Genomic DNA, 20,602 nt, shown 5'->3' on the forward strand with positions numbered 1-20,602 from the left:
TCCTGCCACCACCCATCACCCTTCACAGAGCTGCTCCCATTGACTGGTTCAGGGAGCCGAATCTCCTGATCACCGTGTCCCTAGTACAAATTCTCCCTCTCGTTGGGACACAGAGGGAGAGTCTCCTCCTACTTGTTCAACCACGTGCAGGTCAGACCGCTGACACAAGTTGCTGTTACTCTCCCAGGCATGACTTTCAGCCATGGAAATAAATAGCCATAACACCCCCAGAGCTGGTTTGCTGTGCCCAGTCCCCTCCAGAGCTCTGCACGCGTGTGACGGGGCGGTGTAGCCACCTACTCGCACTGGGTGGACCAATGCACACGCAGTAGTTGTGTAAGGCTCTGTCCTGGCAGAGCAACAGCTTTGGATCCTGCTGATACAGAACACCTGCAGCTTAGAGAGGGAAAGAGAAAAAGACAGAGAGAAAGAGGGAGAGAGATCACACCAAGACTTTTTCATTGGTCCAACATTGTATTTTCCCTTGTATATGAAACCAGTATTTATTCAGCAAAACCAATGCAACTAGAGGACATTCTCTGCGTGCCTCGAGAAAAAGCTGGCCCATCTGTTCAAGAAGACCAAGGAAAGCACAGCTCTGAACATCTGCATTCCATTCTTCTGTGTCGCCTTCCTGGAGAATTCAACCTCTTCTCAGCCAGTGGCTGCCGGACCCACTCAGAAAGAAGAGGCCACAAGAGCCCAGGACCTGCTTTGATGACCCAGAGCCTTTGTGTGTTCCCTGAGCCGGTACGTGCACTGGGGGTGCTGGACACAGGGTAATATTCCGCTCACATCGTCCCAGAGTGAAGATGCAGGATCCAGGGTCCCCCATCCCTCTCAGCACAGCCTGAGCTGTTCCCAGCTCACTGCTCATCCCTCAGTTTTACTTGGGATGGGGGTCGCTCCATCACACAGTCACTGCTGCAGCTTCACAAATTCGATAATGGTTAGTGCATGGGACATCATTCCAGTTGGGAGTTCCTAAAAGCTTATAGATGACAACGCACGGCTCGTCAGTCACATTGCTTGGTTCCCCCCTCCGCCAGAACCTGAGACAGAGACAGACATGTTACTCCCCAGCGCACCTTGTAGAGTACAGCTGGAAAAGGCCCCAGCAGGATGTAGGCTTGGAGGGGAGAGAGGGAAATTCCAGATGTTGATCACAGACAGAAGCAGCACTCCTCCTCCCGCTCCGCTATCCCACTGGCACCAGTCTTCCTAGGAAACCGGCCTTCTTCCTACCGCCAACACAATGGGGACCTGCTCAGTCCTGGTGGGGGGAGCTGCTCCCCACTGCTCACCCCAGGCACTTCACACCCAGCCTGCCTCCAGGGCACATTCCTCCTCCAGAAGGAGAGCAGCAAGGACAGCCCTGGTGGCCTCTCGTGCCTCATCCCTCCCACAGCATCCCAGCACTGGCCCTGCCCGTGCCTATATGTGCATATGTGCACGGTGGGGGCTGTGTGGAGGTCAGGCAAGGCTGCTCATCTCTGAAGGGTTCTTCCTGCTGGCCAGACGCAGCTTCTTCTGTGCCTACAGCATTGGTGGCCATGTCCCGGGCAGATGACAAGAAACCATTAACCAGCATGGATGGGGCTGCGGGAACCCAGTGTCCTACACAGCCCTCTCCTGCTCCATCATTGTCCTGTGCCAGGGAGCCGTCCCCCGTCCCTCTCATGCACCAACAGCTCTTGAGCTACCAGGAGCCACACCAAACGCTCTCCACCCGGAGATACTCACGCTGCCGTCTCGTTTAAGGGAGTCTGGTCCACCCACCGCCACTGGCCCACCTTCTGTGCCACCAGACCAATGTAGTAGTTCTGTCCTTTTGAGGATTTTTGTAGATCCTTAGAGAGGAACTCCTGGAAAAATCACAATGCTCGTGAGGTGCAGGGCTGAGCGGAGGGCAGGAGTCCCTGGGCAGGAGTCCCTGCGGGATGGGGCTGTGGCAGAGGGCAGCCGGTGCCGAAGGGATGCAGGATGGACGTGTCCCCCTCGGCAGGAGCAGGGGGAGCTGCGATCCCCGCGGTGCCCGGCGCTGTGCCTGCGGCTGCCGGCCCCTCTCTCGGCCCCGCACGTACCTGCTCCGCCATGCTGTTGATCACCACCAGCTGGGAACCCATCCCGGTGCAGTTCTGCTTGCTCTCCTGCCAGGACATGGAATCATTCGACACGTAATAGCAGCTTTGCTGAAACCGCCTCCAGCCCTTCGGGCAGCACATCCAGTCCTTCCCTGCGGGGAGAGAGGGCAGATACGGACGGTGACAGCGAGAGGGATGGTGGCTGCCAGGAGCCCCATTCTCCAGGGATGGTCCTTCTGCTGACACAAAGGGCTTGGCAAAACAAAGACAGGACAGACATTCCTTCCAATGGCTCTGGGGCATGACCAGGGAGCTCTGTGTACGCAAATGCACAGCAATCCTGGGAAGGGGATCTCAGCTCTTGACTTGACACAGACACAGTTGGTTTGGTCATGTGGTTTGGCTTCTCCTGCACAGTCTCCTTTAGGCCTTCAGCCCTGGGAACGAGGAGTATTGCTTCTTTCCCTGACCAGAGCTGCACTTCCATTGCTGTTCCGTTGCTGACCTTTCCCGTGCTGCTGTGCGCCATTCCATTTGTTCCATCGGCGTTCGCACCACCTGCCCTCCAGAACCTCCTTCATGTGGCCCTCTGCTCCCCGAGCTGAGCAGCAAACGCTCTTTCTTCCCACCTCTCCCCCCCTGGAGTCTGCTTCTCCAGAGTCTGCTCCCACTGATGCTCGTGGTCAGAGCAGATCCCAGCGTTCCTCGTTCCCATCCCAAAGCCTTCCCGCACCCCTCCGGCACTACTGACCTCTGCCTTGCGGCACCGCCGAGACGCACCGCCACTCCGTGAATTTCTGCTGCAGGGCTGTGGGTTGGTCATCGCTGTGGGAGGCGGGAGTGACTGGAAAGGGAGAGGAACAGCTTTTTCCCCTCTGCTGAATGTAATGAAGTTCTTTTTCTGTGGTATTTGGGTAGAGGGTTGTTCCATGGTCCCAAAGAGGTCGTGTAAGATGGTAATGTACAATCTGGGAACACTGGAAAGGCCTCAGGGTAAACAGTGGAAGATTTGAGGGATGTATGCAGACAGGTACAAGGTCAGGGCAGAAAAGCCTAAGTCCTTAAAGAAAGCCCAAGCAATCCTGAAATTCTAAAGACGGTCATGCTTCAAGTAGGGCATTAGACTGGAGACCTCCAGAGGTCCCTTCCCATCTAACTCCTTCCATCTTTCTAAGAAAGAGAATGTGTACAACAGAACTATCTGGAATAATGCTGTGGTAGTCCTAGCTCCAATACCAGTTGGCCAAAACATCTGCTTTGAATGGCCTGCAAGAGAGAAGTTTGTGTTATGTCACAACTGTACCCTTGAATCCCCAATGTTTAAGTAGTCAGGAAAGATTTTTCTCCTAAACATATCTTTCAAAGACTCAACACTCAGGTTTTCTGAGCACAAACACTGGCACTTGCCTCCTTTTTTCAGGACAAAACGGTTCCTGAGTAAAAGTTCCCTTCTGTTTGGAAGGTTTTCCCCTCTGGGCTCTGATTTCTCTGCTTTTCTCCCAGCGCTTCCCCCAGACCTCTCTCCTGTAACCAAACTGCACATACTCACCAAAAAGAGCAGCAACAAGGGCAATGCACACCAAGAGGAGCAGCAGTGAGATCAGCCACGGGAGCCAAGGCGGGTATTTCTGGGAACGGTGCTCATGCTTCTTGGTCTCAGGAGGCACTAAAAGTGGAGGAATACACCAAACACAGTGGCACAATCAACTATGCTTCAGTCAACCCACATACCAAGGATGTACAACCCAAGGGAGAGCTGCTCAAAAAAAATGCAATTTCAGTTCTGGTGTGGAAGTTACACACCAGGAGAGTAAAGAGAGAGTAGCACTCACTGCAGGACGGGAGTAGAGAAGGTTGGGGAGGGACTGATATCAATGGCAAGCTTTAGAGAGCCCCATTTATGGTTCAGCATGAAACTCCCAAGTCTGCCAGCAGCCACATGTGCCTGTCAGCCAGACCTAGTGAGCAAGACTTCCAGAAACCTGCTGTTTGGGGAAGCCCTCTGACTGCTTCCCAAAGGCTTGGGAGAGGCTGATGCAGCAGCAAAAGCATCATCTTTCGTCATCAGAAGAGAAAACATCCATAGACAGACAAGATCCAGATTTCCCCGGTCAAATCATGTTTATCTAGCCAGACCTTTTGTCTGTAGTGAAGACAAGGACCTAGTCACATGCAGCAAGCGCTGGGCAGCGCAGATGCCTATGTTGCTACCTGGGAAATCCTGGCTGAAAATGCAGGAGCCCTAACTGCGCTGTGGTGTGAAATCTACTCCAGGATAGTCTCTGACATTCCCGCCACAGATTATACACTGTTTGACTAGCTGATGCCTTCTCCTCTCTATCTCCCAATGTCTGCCAATTTTGTTATCTCTAGAGCCCAACTAGAAGATGCTACAGAATGGGAAAAGCCAGGGGAGCTTGGCCATTACCAACACGGAGTCTGCATGGCCACCATAACCACTCAGAAGGACAACAAAGCCACAACACTCCCTCAATCTGTCAGCAATTTTCAATCATAACTCGCCCTGTGAGCATACCGTGAGGCTGTGAGAGACGTTACCACTGTGTGCAATGGTACTACTGGGCACTTCCCTGAATTCCAAGTGTAAGCTACAACCAGTATGTGATCACCTGGATGGGCACGCTCAAAGACAGACCCTGTTCACACACCCAAACCTATGGCATGAGCTCGGCATCAGCAGCTCAAATCAAACACGGCTGGACCAGGCACCTTTGGAATAGGTCGTTGGGAACACAGTGGGGAACTTCCACCAGTCCCACCTCGCTGTGACGGAAATGCTAGCTGTAACCAGAACCAGCTAATCTTGGTATGGCGAAAACAGTGAGATTTCAAGTCAGTTAGGAGAATGGACGTTCTTTATTTCCATGACTCATGCCTCACAGCAGGCAAGGGATAACCTGGAGCTGATGCCTAATCTGTTTGGGATTGCAAAACTGAAGTAAAGTTGTAAATAGGCAAATCATCATCCTCAGCAGCAATAATAATAATTTCTTTATTTACACACACATACTTCCACCTCTCTGGAACCTGCTGTTGCGTCGGGCCCTGTGTCTAAGGGTGGAAGCGATGAGTCGTACACAGAAGATCTGTACGAGTTCCTAGTCGTGGCATAATAACTACAGAACACATACTGATCAGAACATGTCTTAAATTTACACAAAGCCTAGTAAGGGCACCCTTTTACAACACTGATTTTAATAGCAATAAAAATGTGCTTCTTTAGTGTGTTCATTATTTTTCAGGAGTGGTAGACATCGATCACAGAATTGGACCTTCCTCCAGATCTTAGGTAATCCTTCCTCTGTGTATTTTAGGGTGTTTTGTTCAAGCCCATTCTTTCTTTTGACTTTCGAGTCTCTCTTCTCCAAGGACCATTCCTCAATCAACCAAGGACAACAGAGCTGTAAGTTTCTGCAGCCAGTGCCACCTCTCACAAAGCTGCAGAGGGCAATGACTGCACTACTGCAAGGAGGCACGGTGGTTCTCTACTCCTTCCCTCTCCATAAGCAGGAATCTCTCAGCCTCACTCTCTTGGAAGCAAGAGCAGTAGCAGCCAGGGCTTACTGCCCTGGGAGCCCCTTCACCTTGGTGATGGATCAGATTGTAATAAACCATAGTCTCTATCGGTGGTGCTCAGTATTTACCCAAAAATGGCTCTCTCGACCAAGACTAGGTAACATACAGAGAGGCAGCCACTGCCTGCGTCGTACCAGGGCTAAGCACCCATCCTGGACCCTCTACCATTCGCCACTGTCGGTGTTGCCACCAGGGGACTAAGGGAGCACAAACACGTTCCTTAGTGAAGGCTCGCTTGAAACCTACTGTTTGTGTTCCCAGTTTGTTCATGTTGCAAGTCCAACAACCCAAAGATTCCACCTCTCCTCTTGCAGACTTTCCTTGACCCTCTCACTTCAAAACTCCTCCAGTCTCCTGCACACGTAGTGGTAGACAACTCCTTTTCCTCACCGATTCGTCAAGACCAGGTAGGAAGCAGAGCCACAGAAGGAAAAGTCTCCATTCCCTATTTTTCAGCCCCCCTCCCTCCAGGTCCCCTTCCCCTGAGTAACTCACCCCATTCCTTACCTTTGACCACTGCAGCTGGTGGTGCGTTCTTGAACTTCACCTCCGCGTAGGTGATTTCCGATGCCATTTAATCACAGCGTGGTCACTGAGCCTTCTCCTTAGTTTTGCTATGTGAAAGGGGGACCGTTTGTTCTCCTGGTTCCAGAGGTAGACACCAATAAGTCACTGGCCCCTTCCCATCTACTCGTTCACCCTCTGCCTGTCAAAAGAAGGCTGTGCTGAACACTGGAAGCACTGGTGATAACCCGAGAATTCCTGGGAGCTCAGAAACGCTCCGAACAGATCTTGGGTTTCTTAGCACAGGAAATCAGCCCTGGCACTACAGAAACTTCTGAGAGAGGAAAGAAAAATGGGAACCTAACAACTGGAAAGTAAGTTGCACTCCTTCCCCATATCAGATTCTCAGTCGATACGTTTCCTTTCTAAAATCTCTTGGTTTTTTTTCTTTTTTCACCCTTCTTTTTTTACTTTCCCTCCTTCCCTTATCTTCATGCCTTTCTTTGGCTGTTAGCAATCCTGCCGTTGCTCTTAGGTTTGCAGCTACCATGGGCCTTAGCCCAGTTTAACCAGCAGCACAGGCCAATACAAAACTCCTCCTGCCCTCGCTCTTGTCCTTAAGCTGTGTTTGCTACATCAAGTATGGCACGCTATGTCTCACCCTGGGAAGTCAGCTCCAGTTGGCAGCTAGCACTGGAACACATCTCGGACAAGGAACTGTTCCTGTAGAAGTGAGACTGGGGAGTTGCAGCCTTAGGAAGAGGAAGAGAAATAATCACAAGTTTGATATATCCAAGGAGAAATAGAGGATGAGGTCAGGGAGGAGAACAAGCAAAGTGGAATTAAAAAAAAAAAAATTAAAAAAGTGTTGATGGTTTGAGAAGTTATTGGGAAGAGCACACGCAGACACGTCTCTATCACCACCTGATTTACAGCCTGTGGAAGCTCAGAGCAGTGCTTGCTTCAAGGAGTCAGGCTCCATTTCCCAGGCTGAAAAGGGCTGGTTTATATGCTGAGATACGTGCTGAATCAGAAAGATTTCTGAGAAGAAATGCCAATGAGTCAAGATACTTGGAGAAAAAGGGTGAGACAGGTTCAATCAGCAGGTGAGACTCAGGAATCACAGAATGGGTTGGGTTGGGAAGGACCTTTAAAGATCATCTAGACCAACACCCCTGCCACGGTGCTCAAAGCCCCATCCAACCTGGCCTTGAACACTTCCAGGGATGAGGCAGCTACAGCTTCTCTGGGCAACCTGCTCCAGTGTCTCACCACTCTCATCATACAGAATTTCTTCCTTCTATCTAATCTAGATCAAGCTGCTTTCAGTTTAAAACCTTTGCCTCTTGCCCTGTCACTACAGGTGCTGGTAAAAAAAAATCTCTCTCCATCTTTCTTATAAGCCCTCTCTAAGTATTGAAAAGCCGCAATAAGGTCTTCAAAACAACCAGAAGGAAGAAGGAGGAAGCTTTGCTTGGTTAGTTGGGCTAGCTGGAACTTCCTCAAGGCAGACCCAACTGATGTGCTAGCAAGACATCCAGGGAGCTGGCACAGAGGGCACACAGGGCAGAGGTGGAGGTGAGTAGGACAGTGCAAGGAAGAACACACATCAGACAACAGAGGAGAACAATGTGGCAGAAGGTAAAGGGCAAGGGAAGAATGTAGTAGACATCTGAACACAGATTATGGAGAAGAACGTGGTTTGATTTCTTTACCAAGGAGCCTCCTCATGTCTCGTGTGCACTGAGAAGGTGACTTATACGAGAAGAGCAGCTGCAGGACAGAAGCCTGGTCCCTTGCGAAGATGGATACTGCCTGCTTTTCTTTCCAACATCTTTCCAGCACTTTCCTTTGTCCTCAGGTTTGACCCTCTCACTGGCATCAAGCCTCCCAAAGTGTTTGCTGAAACCCGGTTATGCCCTCAAATTCCATGCTGAGACTGCAGTCAGAATAATCCTCCCCATGTTCCTCCCCCCTCCCCGAGCCACAACAGACTCACAGTCTCATGGGGAAAAGGTTCCCCCCCGGCAGGGCTTCAAACTTTCCACCGTGAAGAAACGGGAAATAAAATCAGCAGGCAGAGAAGGAAGTGGCAGCGTACCCTCCGGGGGTTTTTGAGGCACATCTCCAAGCACAGCTGAGGCATTTCAAATGCAAATTCAGGATCCAGCTGCCGGCTTTATTAGAGCACGCTAGACATCAGGAGACAGCTCCAACATCAGGAGACAGCTCAGTTCTGCCTTATCAGCCACCGGAGTCGTTGCTTGCTGTCCGATTCAACCCGGGACCACCCTTCCATGGGATCCAATGCTGGGCTCTCGCGCAACAACGGGGAGGTGATGATATTCCGGAGGGTAAAATTTGTGCTTTGAATTTCCTGTGCACTGATGGTGTGTAAATGGGTGGGAGACAGGGAGACTCGAGCCTAGCGATTAGTTGTGGGGCTGAAAATAGAAAAAAAAAAAGAAAACCTTAAAAAAAACCCAAACAAACAAAAAAACCCCACAAAACTCACACTTTGTTTCCTTGCATTCCTGCTGCTGTTCCTCATTCCAGGGGATAAGAAGGCAGACCTTCTCATGGTAAGCAGGCAGGAGAGGTGGGTAGGTATCGATGGTCAGTTCCCTCAGTGGACAGAAAGCACCTATAGAACTCCCACCGCATCTGTAAGAGGACCTTTGCTGCCAGCTGGCAGGACAGTCCTGCCAACCCCTGCCCTGATGGCACCTCTACCTAGTGCTGTCCCCCAGGTCACGCAGATGGAGACAGCTTAAACCCAGTCCTGCCTTTTGTCCCTGCACCTGCGTAAGGAGACCATCAGAAGTGAATGCACACCACTTCTTGGTCTTCCCTCTCCACATCCCCTTGCTCCTCTCCTAGGGATTAAGGCAGAATCTGCCATGGAGGTAATAAAGGGAGAGCAGAGCCCTTGCAGCCAAGGGAAGAGCATCAAAAGGCACTGAAACACGGGGAATGGAGCCCGAGAGCATGGCACTGAGCAGCTAATAAGGGATGGCAGATACCTAATCCAAGGGATTCAGGCAGCCAGAGCTCCTTGAGAGCTCCTGAGGGATTTGGCTGGCTAGAGGGGATCCAGCAGTAAGTGATCCCACTGCGTGCCCTGCTGCAAGGCACTGGTTAGGGCAGGAGGGGCGGGATGCTGCAGTTCTCACTGCAGGAGCCGAGTTCCCCCAGCTCTAGGGAACAGGGTGGGAGCACTGCAGCCTGCTGGGACCTGCTGGAAAAGCGTCACACACCCTTCTCATGCATGGCTGACACCACTGGCCAGAGCTGCAGGGAGAAGAGTCCACTCCTGGAAGGCAGTCACCCCTGCTGATGACAGGAGACCCAAGGCACCCTACAGATATTTTGGGAGACCTAAGGACAAATGGGTTATATGGAGCTGTGGAAACTCAGAGGAAAGGACATTCGAGCATCCAGGGTTGAAGAGGATACAGAGAAGAACTGAACGGAGAGTGAGAAAGGGAGGTGAGAGCAGAGAGTGGGACGGATAAAACAGAAGGTAGCGCTGCAGAGCCACACGAATTTCTGGCAGGTGGCAACACTTCACCACAGGCAGGCCTGAGTCAGCAGCAACGTGTCGTGTCCTGAGCAAAATCACCTGGAGAGACACTCCAGCACTTAGACAGAGCCCAGCAGCTCCCCAAAGTGCTACGGTTGCAGCACCATGCAGAACACGGTGGAAGGAAAGAAAAGTAGGCGAGATGAGAAAGAAACGTTCCTCCCCAGATGGGTTTGTGTGTTCCTGCCCCGTACACACCTCTGCTGAGTTTTGGCAAGAGCTGAGGGTCTCAAGCAGAGCAGACCACGTCCCAAAGCTGTCCGAGCTAAGGGAGCCCAAACCAGGCAGCTTCAGAACGGGAAAGATGTGTGCTCGCCTGTGATGATAGACTCCCAAAATCCCTCAGGTATAAGGGAAGGAATAAAAGGAGGACGAACAGCATCCAGAGAACCTTCAAACAGACAAGAAGCCCCAACCTGCCTCTTTACATACACCATTAACCCAGGGCTGTTTCTTCAGAAGAGAAAAGATAAGTTTCATTTATTTCCTCTGATTAACAAATTATCCAGCCAGAGCTAAGAGGTGCATTATCTCGCAGCTTTGTTTTCTGCCATCACTGGGAACATCACACCTTCACCTCCTTCCTCTTTGGCACCTGAGCCACAAGTCTCAAGGCCAGAAATCGTGGAAAATCAGATCCAGCTCCTGCAGCTGCTTGCCACAGCTGCACATCTGCTTGCCACAGCTGCACGTCTGCCTCCAAACCTGGGCTAGATCTGAGTCCTGGTCAGACCCAGTGGCCTGGTTCAGAGGCAGGGCTGTGAAGTTTAGCTTCTGAGACCGGGCACACCTGATGTGCATGGTCGAGCTATGGCCACACGACACCTCCCCACAGCAGCAATCCTTCGTGCTCCATCATCAGTTCTGTCTGAGCACCACACAGATCTCGACGGCCTTGAATTCAGTTCGGCTGCACCTCTGCCCAGGGAGGTGAACGCGCCTCATCTGGGCGTCAGGGGGGTGGAAAGAAAAGCACGAACACAGAAAACAGCCCCAGTCACCCAGCATGCGTGGGGGCTACCAGGGCAGGTCACCCAGACCCATGCCGTAACCTTAGGGCCACTCTTATTTGATCTCAAAGCCATTTCCTCCCACATCCTCTCCACGCACGAGGGGAACGCAGTAAAAACCAGAGGAAGGTTTTGGGCAGAGCTGCGCTGGTCGGGCTGTCCCACCAGATGGCACTGGAAGAGCAGCACAAACCTCCCCGGCCCTGCGGAGCTTCCCTCAGCGCTGGCATCGCTGGGCTTCCCTCCGCCTGCTCCTACCCTCGAGGGCAGATTTATTGGGAAGACGGCAGATGGCCTGTACTGGCCATGCCCTGCACCCTATAGCCAAGAAGGTCTCTATGCCCATCGCACACTACGCTCTTGCCGGGGTGAGGGACACCACCCGCCTCTGCTGAAATACGCCGGGGAAGTTCTGATGCCAGGCAGCTCTAGCCTTGGGGTTCAACCACACAGGAGCCTCCTCACGACCCAGACATCTGCACAGTCCCATGAGGAAGGCCACGTTCTCTAGGTGGGCACCGGAGTCAGCATAGGCACAGTGAAACGAAGGGCGGGCAAACGGCACTCCCGGGTGCCAACCTCCGGAGCTGGTGTTGACTCAGAGGGCGAAGGGCTGCTGCTGCTGCTGGCTCCAGGCAGGCTGCGGAGCTGCCAGCTGGGCCTGACGCAGAGGACAAAGTGCCCCTCGCTGACTCACGCTGCCCTGCAGCGCCCGCATCTCTTGGGCTGCCTCCAACTCACGGTTATTTGTGTATTTGGGATAATAAGACTGGGCAGGCGCAGCATGCCATGCTGGTCCTTGCACAGCCCCTGCCCTTCCTGAGCTGAAGGATCACTGTCAGACTTCAGCAGTGCCAGGCAGGTCCCGGGTGACGTCTGCCTGCATCCCTCCCTCCCAGATGCTGGTCCCTGGCGACGGTGGCCAAGCCCGGGGATGGCCAGAAGCCCCGCAACAAGGGCATTCAGCAGCAGGCGGCAGCACATTGTCACAGGTGAGACTGAATCTGGGAGCCCTGGTGACAGGTGCCACCAACCCAGGCCAGGCTGGCAGGGCAAGGGGAGCACCACGTCTCCTTATCATAGAATCATAGAATGGTTAGAGTTGGAAGGGACCTCAGAGATCATCTAGTTCCAACCCCCCTGCCATGGGCAGGGACACCCTCCACTACACCAGGTTGCCCAAAGCCTCATCCAACCTGGCCTTGGACACTTCCAGGGATGGGGCAGCCACAGCTTCTCTGGGCAACCTGTGCCAGTGCCTCACCACCCTCAGAGGGAAGAATTTCTTCCTTAGATCTAATCTAAATCTCCCCTCTTTCATTTTAAAGCCATTGCCCAGTGTCCTGTCACTCCACACCCTTGTCCAAAGCCCCTCTCCAGCTTTCCTGTAGCCCCTTCAGGTACTGGAAGGCTGCTATAAGATCACCCCGGAGCCTGCTCTTCTCCAGGCTGAACAGCCCCAACTCTCTCAGCCTGTCTCCAGAGCAGAGGTGCTCCAGCCCTCAGATCATCTCCGTGGCCTCCTCTGGACCTGCTCCAACAGCTCCATGTCCTTCTGATATTGGGGACCGCAGAGCTGAATGCAGCACTGCAGGGGGGTCTCACCCTCTATCCCTGCCAGAGCTAGTGCAGCCATGCCCATGCCTGGCCTGATCTCAATCCTCATCCTGACCTGCTCTGATCTTCCTGGGACTGTTCCACTGCCCCTGCCACCTTGCTGGAACTCCACGTCCTCCCCCTTTCCTGGCAGCCTGCCCGTGCCTCTGCCCGACACAGGGCACACTCAGCTCACCTCGCTCACCTCTGCAGGCAGCAGAGACACTGCTTTCCATTTACAAGCACGGCAAGAATCAGTTCTGAAAACACCTGCAGGGCATAGAAGCCTCCCACGTCTGGAATGCTGAATGGTAGGGCAAGTTAAGTTTTCTCCCTGGCTAGTTTTCTCCACATTCTTATCAAGAATCCACACACAGCTACAGTCAGGCTTGTTTCCATGTTGATTTTTTTTTTTTTTTTTACCCCATCTTGGGGTAAATGAGCCACAGGTCATTTTTGTGTCCTTCCTCCACGCTCCTACTTCTTCACCCAGACAGAGCTCGAGTCCGTTCACTCCTGAAGTTGCTCTCGTCCAGTCTGCAGGCCGTAACACACCTGCAGAGGGTGAGTAGGCTACTAAGATCTTGCTGGAGACACAGAGACCTTCAATCTGCAGGGCTTCCAAAGCAGTAACAATTTGACAACTCAGACTCAGGACATTCTTCTCCCCAATATTACTTGTTTAATTACCATTTGCACCAGTACATCTTATGCTTTATATACATATATCTTTAATTTTTGCTTCTTCAGCTTTTCAAATACATAATATATTATCTCCAGAATACTAAGACAATACAGAAGAGGCTCCTAGTTAGTTGTTAATTGGTGCCAGGAACTTCCTTGGTTTGGGGAACTGATACATAGTTGAAATGACAGGACCTCACAATGGTTTGAGCAAAAAAAAAAAAAAAAAAAAGAAAAAGAAAACAAAAAGCCAACCAGCAGAGTCCATGACTTTGCTAGGAGATTACGGCCACCCACAAATTCAGAGGTGGCAGGGAGTTTAAGTACAATGAGACTGCAGGAGTGACTGTGAAGGCGTGGGAAGGGTGGCAGTGGGAACACCGAGACAGCCAGGGGATCAGGATTCAATGCCTACTTAAAATACATCCAAGAGCAGTCTGGTCCCCACTTCCCCAAGCGGAAATGCAGCAGCTTTACAGCAATTTTCACCAGTTTTGCTTCCCAGAGGGATGGTGTAAGTGAAACTCTGTCTCCCAAATGCCCTCAGTGTAGTAAGAACAAGCACACGGTGCGTACAGCTAACTACTCTTTTACAAGGAAATCTCTGCCCCAGGGGAAAAATTTACCTGCACAGGTGCTAGCAGAGCATATCCCAGTTACAAAAGTGTTGCTGCTGGCTGAGTGTTCCAAACAGGAAGAAGCCTTCCAGTGAAGTCCCAACAACCCTGGTGTTCTAGAAGCTGTAGAAGTCACCGAGATCCCGGTTAGTTTTGGCTTACCAGGTAGCACGGAGGGGAGCCGGCATTGTGAGGCTTCCAGCCTGCCTGGGGGCTTCACCCAGAGTAACCAGCAGACTGGCACCCCAGATCACATCCGTAGCTGCTGAAGATGGAATAGTGTCGAGATCAAAGGGCTTTAGGAAACTCTCCCAGAGAGAACAGAAGAGAGTAAGGGCATTCTACCTCTTTCTAACCCCCTAAACCACACAGGAAATACAGAGGGTTTGGGGTATGTTAAAAATAAAAAAAATAAAAAAAAAAAATCCCAGTTACAATAACCAGCTCACATCCCTCGAAAGTTCGCCTCAGAGAAAAAGCCACAAGAAGGAACAAAGGTGGGAGAATTTCACTGCCACAGTTGTCGAGATTGTGTATTTCTTGCCCAAATGGCAAGTGTGAGGTGAGAAGGGGAAGGAGACTGTCCCTTCATCAGAGAACCATCTCCTGTCCCACCATAGCTCTTACTGTGGCATGGACACGAAATACTTGTAACAAACACAGTGCCAAGTCACCACGCAAGGCCAGGGCTCAGGATAGTGACGCAGGAACACGAAATTCTGAGAGGTGGGATTACCTGGTTGTCATCTAGTGCAAGTAACTTAAAAAAAAAAAAAAAAGCCTGTTTTTATAATTTGGTAAACTATTTCCAGTTAAAACAGCTCAATGACGAGAGGCCTTTGCATGGGGTAAGAGGAAGAAAGGAGTGAAAATGAGAGAAGTCCCTCCAGTGAACCTGCGAGCCAGACAAGGTGCCTCCAAACGGGGTGCCCACCAGGAGCTACGGCACAGTGGCAGCAGGTCTACTCGAGGGCTTGCACGACTCTCCTCTCACGAGAGCACAGGAACATCCAGCACGATCAAGAGTTGCACCAAAGAGAGGAAGAGTAGTGTGTGCGTAGGGAGGCTCACTCCTCACCACAGATGTAACTAATCAAAGTGGGTTTTGTGTTGAGATAAGACCCATCTCCTACAGCTTCCATCTACAAGGTGCGGCCAAACGCAGCGGCCCTCAGCACTGCAGAGACTTGAATCACTACTGACAGCAGCCAAAAAAAGGAACAGTCTAACCAGAGAAAATTTAAAGAATAAAGAACCCACAGGCACCTACCCAGCCTCCTCCTGTACCCACCTTCTTCAGGATTCTTGCTTTTCCTGTACAGAAAGACAGGGAAAACGAGCTAGGATGTACCATGTAATGGCCAAGCAGGTGGAAGAGATTAGGCTAACTCTCTCCTGCTTGCCCATCTCGGGAGGAGTCAGTATGTTCTCTCTAGGTTCAGTGGTTTCACTGTGGGATCAAAAACAGTAGGCTTTGACTGAAGTGAAGATCCGGTTTAAAAAGCAAGGATTGTCCCGATTTGTTTTTGATTGAAGACTAGAGAGGTCTGCCCCCTCTGATCCCATTTGGTGCCTCTAGAGCCTCTTGGTCATCAGTTTGTTCCATTCCACTGCTTTGACCATTCAGAATTGGACCCAGTTGGACTGCTGAGGAGCCTGATTGGGAACAGTGCTGAAATAAAGAAAGGAGAATCAAAGGAGCAGATCTAGCAAGACTTCTTAACTTAGAGCTCTTCCAGCGCCCGTCAGGACACCACCCTTGTGTGCAGTTCCCTTCACCACAGTTTACCTGGATGCAGTGCTGAAGTCTCCCCAGAGGTCTGTGGCAGCTGATGCTGGTGCCTTGGATGTGGATGCAGGAGCATCTAAGTCTAATAGAATATCTAAGGCAGAAGAAAACAAACAAACAAAATCAAGCTAATCAGGAAGAAAACCCCATTTAAACTCACCTTACACAAACTGCTGGATGCAGGGGCAGAGAATCTTTGAAAGCACTCCAGCTCTCCCTCCAGAAGGAGGTTAGACTTTTTAAGGATTCTGTCGTAACAGCAGTTTCGTTTGCTGAACATGCACTGAGCCTCCAGGTCCTACCACAAGGGTCCATCGTCTTCAAGAACTGTTCGGCCTCCACCCAGCCAACCGACAGGTTTGTGACATATTACCTCCCTCAGGAGAAACAGGGCTCAGCCCAGGCTCAGCAATCCTAACAGCTGCCAGGCAGGCATCACTTTCACACTACAAATCACGCACTGGGGCCCAGTCCTGTTCACGTGGCTTCTTCTCACTCCGATCTGTGCACAGCACTGCGAAAGTCCATGCCTTCACAGGAGTATCATCAGCTTTCCAGGCACCTCTGCCTGGTCGTACTAAGAGTGTGCACAGCATCCGGAAGACTGCAGCAACCTCTCTGTTACAGAATCACAGAATGGGTTGGGTTGGAAGGGGCTTCCAAAGATGATCTAGTCCAACCCCGCTGCCATGGGCAAGGACATCTTTCACTAGATCAGGTTGCTCAAAGCCTCATCTAATTCGGCCTTGAATACTTGCAGTGACACGGCATCCACAACTTCTCTGGGCCACCTGTTCTGGGGTTTAATTGCCCTCATTGGAAACCATCTCCCCTGTCCTATTCGCTACGGGCCCAAGTAAAGCATCTTTCTCCATCTTGCTTACAAGCCCCTTTCTATACTGAAAGGCAATCAGGTCTCCCTGGAGCCTTGCCTTCTCTTCTCCAGGCTGAACAATCCCACTCTTTCTTCACAGGAGAGGTGTTCCATCCCTCAGATCATTTTTGTGGCCTTCCTCAGGACCTGCTATAACAAGTCCATGTCTTTCTCCTACTGGGGACCTCAGAGCTGGATGCAGTACTGCAGGTGGGGTCTCACAAGAGTAGAGTAGAGGTAGAGAACTACCTCCCTCGACCTGCTGCAGGCCACGCCGCTTTTGGTGCGGCCCAGGATACAATCCTTCTGGGCTGTGAGCACACGTTGCTGGCTCATATCCAATTTTTCAACCCCCCATATCCCTAAGTCCTTGTCTGCAGGGTCGCTCTCAATCCATTCACCCCTCAGTCTGTATTGATGCTGGTGATTGCCCCACCACAGGGGGCCCTTGTTGAACTTCATACATCAATGTACAAAGTTCAACGTATATATTTTGATATATCTTATTATTTTATATAAAAATAATTAGATTATATAAACTCAAATACATATTTTTCAAATAACCCACTACACCCACAGTGCCACTACACTTTGCACCTCTTTCTGCTGCTCATACTAAATCCTCCTCTCTTCCTCAAAGCCACTCAAGAAGTGCTTTTCCTGCGTCTTCAACAACAACCACAAGTCTATTTATATTTGTCTGTGGAAAAGAAGTGACTGTTCAGTACTTTTCTGGACACCCTACACAGCTCTGCCAGTGCCCCTAAGGCACGTACGAGTTCAGAAAAATCCAACTACTTCAATTCCCCGCTCCCCCAGATGGTTTTGACCAAGTCACCTGGTTTTTCCTTTCGCAAGGACGGAAGCTACAACACTGTTCTCCTTGCAAGGAGAACAAGCAGGTGTTATTAAATAAGCACGGAGAGCCTCGGGTCCAAGAGAGCAAAGCCCTCAGGACACATCACGTCTCAAGAGGGCACTGTTGACACTGGATGGAACACCAGTTCCTTGAAGCAGGCCTCAGTCCTCTCCATACCCCTACTGGTGTCTGATCAGGGTTTGCTTTGTGCTCGTGTTTACCTGCACTGCTCACATTACTGGATTTCAGCACGGGTGGTGGTGTGACATGGTTGGCAATGGCTGTAGAAGAAGGGGGAGGTATAGGAGGGACCGCAATTTTGCCTCCTGGTGGGGGTGGCAGCAGGCTTAGGCCTCCTGATCCAGCCACACGGGGCTTGGCTGCTCCTCCTTTCTTTGTCGTCATGTTCTGTATAAAGAGAAAGGACAAGTGAGGAAGAGTCTCCATTGGTATATCCAAAAAAGAAGCGGGGTAAACTAGGCTGCTTACCCCAATGTTCAGTTTGATGGTCTGCCCTTCCTTAAACCCCAAGTCTAATTTGGGACGTGTGTCAGCTTCCTGAGACTCCTTGGAGATCTCAGTCTCCTGCTTCACCCACCTAAAAAGAAGAGCGGAAGATACAAGACCCTGTGGCAAAGGGGCACAGGGTTTCAGAAAAACACACAGTTCCTCTCCCCACCCCACCAAAGAACCACCTCACCTTGGCAAACCAGCTGCCTCCTACTCCCAGCATAGCACAGCAAAAAACTGGGATCACATAAACCCAAGAGTCTAACGCTGCACCTGCAGCATCACAGGACATGAGCTGAAGACTCACAGATCTGACCCTGCAGGACTCTCAGCTTGCGTGGCAGTTGGCAGCACACTCAAGAGTCCCTGACGGAGCCAGAGCAAGGATTCCCGACCCTCCCAAGGAAGTCTGCACTAGAACACGCGCCACCACCCGCCACGTTCTACAAGCCAGAGGAAAACCAGCATTCCAGAAAAGCACAACTCACTTGAAGTGATCCTGCAAAGAGACGTTGAAGTCAAAGGCGTCACCACGATCCGTGAAGCCAATGCCTATGAAAGCACTTCGCCCTAGCAAGGAGACAAGGAGGAGTCACTGGAGGAGCCACTGCAAACAGGCCCTTGTTTTCATTCACTCCGAGAGCCTTCTGCTTCTCCTAAATCACTCTGTGCTACCTCCCTCTGACACACCTGCAGGTGGAAACCAGCAGCTCACAGCAGTTCATCGCTCCTAGCCTTCAGGATGCACCCTTCTTCCCATGTGGCACTCTCAGAAACTGAGTGTTCCCTCCCAGCCCCTGGCCTCTGTGCAACGTAGAGAACCCCCCACTGTTAACCTCACCCTCCTGCCCCTCCGGGCACACTTCCCGGCCTTTCCAGCACTCCCACCGCTCTTTCAATCCACCTGGCAAGCACCCAGCTCCAGCACGCTAAGACTCCTCCACCCCCAGCGCGTGGCACATCGGTGACCCTCTCAACTCACCAGTCCCATCCTGGATTCGAATGACGAAATAGCGGCTGGAATCGGTCACAGTCTCCACTGCGATGCCAGGGTACTGATCTATGGGAGCCTGGGCAAAGAGTTCTCCTGTAGACAAAGAGCTGGGTGTCAAGGAGAGCAACTTCTTGCACGGCCAGGGCTGCCACGAGCAGCTATCGTTCTGGTCAAGCTCTTGCCAAGCCACGGCCTTTCCCTTACCCGAAACCTTATCCTCCAGTTTTATGTACGCAGTTTTGCCTTTGGAGGTGACACGAAGCCGCCCTGTCCAGTCAGGATGGTCCAGTTTCCAGTCAGATGCCCTGAAAAGAAAAGCAGCTGTTCACTGACCGCACCTCAGCCCCTCCGCTCCTGCCCAACCATCTCAGCAGAAGTCCCTGCTCCCAGACCTTCCCCACGCGCAGCTGCCTCATTCCACTTCTCTCCCCAAGCAACGCACGAGGTCCCAGCTCCTCCCCGTTGCGGCCAGTTGGCACACACGGCGCCGACCAGCCTTTCTTTCCTCTGGATGGAGGGAAATGGACACAGCCCAGCAAACACCAACTCTGCCTTCACCTTTGCAGCACTGCAGAAGAGGCGAGACCCAATCCCAGAAACTCCCTTGGAAAAGGGAACCCAAAAGCGACTAATAACGGACTTGTGATCATCAGGAGGATCCTCAAAATTAATTACAGCGCGCGGAAATGCCACTCCATTATTGCGTCCTACTGACGTGAAATAACAGCAAGTGCGGACCTGGAGGCACCTGGCTCACCCTGGGGAACACACCACACGCAGCCGAGTCCACCGGCCCGCCAAACCGCTACAGAATGTTGTGAAGGGGGGAAAAAAGGGAAAAAAATCCCAAACCCAACAGGATCCCACGCGTGGAAACAAACACCCGTGGCCAGGCACAGCACCCCCAGCAGCGAGCACCACCGACACCCACCAGTGCTTCCCAGCACCAACCCACCGGTGCTTCCCAGCGCCACCAACACCCACCAGTGCTTCCCAGCACCAACCCACCAGCACTTCCCAGTGTCACGGACACCCACTGGTGGTTCCTAGCACCACCGACACCCACTGGTGCTTCCCGGCGCCACCGACACCCACAGGCGCTTCCCAGCACAAACCCACTGGCGCTTCCCAGCGCCACCGACACCCACCAGCGCTTCCCAGCACAAACCCACTGGCGCTTCCCAGCGCCACCGACACCCACTGGTGCTTCCCAGCACAAACCTCTGTCTCCAGCGAGCCCGCGGGCGCAGCGTGCAAAGCCACACTCGGCGCTCGGGCTCAGCAGGATGCAGTTATTCCCGACTCCCGCTCTGCAATCCCTTCCTCGGAATCACGCGGCGCCCCTCCTGCCTTCCTCGCCGCCGCCGCGCGACCCGACGGGCCAGAACCCCACCACGCCATTACACCACGTCGGACGCGCGCCCCGGGGAACTGGCCAAACTGGGAGCGGAGCTGAGCCGGGCCGCCCCCCCACTCCGGCGCACGACGAGCGGAGCAGCGCCCGGGGATGCGGCCGCCGCGGGCAGGGCAGGCAGGGGCCGGGCCCTTCCCCTCACCTGTACCCGCGGTTGGAAGCCCGCGGCGGGATGCGGTAGACGTTAACATCGGGCTTCACGCAGAGGACGGACTCGTACTCCAGCTCAGCCGCCGCCATCTCGGCCGCGAACGCCAACGAGCAGCGGGAGCCTAAGGGCCGGCAGCGCTTCCCACCGCCATCTTTGGTGAGGGCAGACGCCGCCCAGGGGCGCGGAGGCGGCCGGGCAGGAAGCGAGCGAGCCGCGTCGGAAAGGCGGTGAGTGGAAGACATCTTGGATCCTGGCAAGCTAAAGCGCGGTGGGAGGGGAGGTGGCCATCTTGGAGCCGGTTCTGACACAGCAGCGGGGTGGGGGGGGTCGGTGCCA

The 20,602-nt window shown here is 52.5% G+C and overlaps 2 protein-coding genes across 9 annotated transcripts; both read right to left on the reverse strand.

The window, feature by feature from the left end:
* Positions 1–472: 472 nt before the first annotated feature.
* On the reverse strand, positions 473–12,798 carry LOC104376428 (C-type lectin domain family 4 member A). Of its 4 annotated transcripts, none has more exons than XM_086609680.1 (8): positions 12,580–12,798; positions 8,185–8,629; positions 6,189–6,387; positions 3,634–3,750; positions 2,836–2,928; positions 2,085–2,236; positions 1,744–1,865; positions 473–1,052 (listed from the first exon to the last, which is right to left on the reverse strand). In XM_086609680.1, exons 3-8 carry the CDS (start codon positions 6,253–6,255, stop codon positions 911–913), a joined length of 693 nt encoding a protein of 230 aa, XP_086465806.1. In that variant the 5' UTR covers positions 6,256–6,387; positions 8,185–8,629; positions 12,580–12,798; the 3' UTR covers positions 473–910. The 4 variants fall into 4 exon arrangements, with proteins under 4 accessions (XP_086465806.1, XP_086465807.1, XP_086465805.1 ...); XM_086609681.1 differs by having other exon boundaries at positions 8,287–8,629; positions 12,571–12,798; XM_086609679.1 differs by having other exon boundaries at positions 12,571–12,798.
* A 31-nt stretch (positions 12,799–12,829) lies between these two features.
* Positions 12,830–20,422, reverse strand: NECAP1 (NECAP endocytosis associated 1). 5 transcript variants are annotated; one of them, XR_015222101.1, is made up of 9 exons: positions 20,258–20,422; positions 18,906–19,006; positions 18,690–18,794; positions 18,196–18,277; positions 17,687–17,795; positions 17,419–17,605; positions 15,465–15,558; positions 13,685–15,347; positions 12,830–12,929 (listed from the first exon to the last, which is right to left on the reverse strand). XR_015222101.1 is itself a non-coding variant. In XM_086609684.1 (8 exons), exons 1-8 carry the CDS (start codon positions 20,353–20,355, stop codon positions 15,299–15,301), a joined length of 825 nt encoding a protein of 274 aa, XP_086465810.1. In that variant the 5' UTR covers positions 20,356–20,422; the 3' UTR covers positions 13,120–15,298. The 5 variants fall into 5 exon arrangements, 2 of the variants coding, with proteins under 2 accessions (XP_086465810.1, XP_086465811.1); XR_015222102.1 differs by lacking the exon at positions 12,830–12,929 and adding an exon at positions 12,978–12,992; XR_015222103.1 differs by lacking the exon at positions 12,830–12,929 and having other exon boundaries at positions 13,120–13,798; positions 14,967–15,347.
* Between the last annotated feature and the right edge of the window lie 180 nt (positions 20,423–20,602).

The sequence above is a fragment of the Tauraco erythrolophus genome, chromosome 4 (genome assembly GCF_009769465.1).
Source record: "Tauraco erythrolophus isolate bTauEry1 chromosome 4, bTauEry1.pri, whole genome shotgun sequence".
Taxonomy (NCBI): Eukaryota; Metazoa; Chordata; class Aves; order Musophagiformes; family Musophagidae; genus Tauraco; species Tauraco erythrolophus.

Excerpts from the sequence above, each read along its gene's own strand:
- LOC104376428 (XM_086609680.1), bottom strand. The coding sequence starts at position 6,255 with ATGGCATCGGAAATCACCTACGCGGAGGTGAAGTTCAAGAACGCACCA. Across the intron at positions 2,929-3,633 it reads CCTTGTTGCTGCTCTTTTTG|TCACTCCCGCCTCCCACAGC; the intron begins GTGAGTATGTGC and ends CTCCCTTTCCAG. Across the intron at positions 2,237-2,835 it reads GGCGGTGCCGCAAGGCAGAG|GGAAGGACTGGATGTGCTGC; the intron begins GTCAGTAGTGCC and ends CTCTCCCCGCAG.
- NECAP1 (XM_086609684.1), bottom strand. The coding sequence starts at position 20,355 with ATGGCGGCGGCTGAGCTGGAGTACGAGTCCGTCCTCTGCGTGAAGCCC. Across the intron at positions 18,278-18,689 it reads TCGAATCCAGGATGGGACTG|GGCGAAGTGCTTTCATAGGC; the intron begins GTGAGTTGAGAG and ends TCTCCTTGCTAG. Across the intron at positions 15,559-17,418 it reads CAGTAATGTGAGCAGTGCAG|ATATTCTATTAGACTTAGAT; the intron begins GTAAACACGAGC and ends CTTCTGCCTTAG.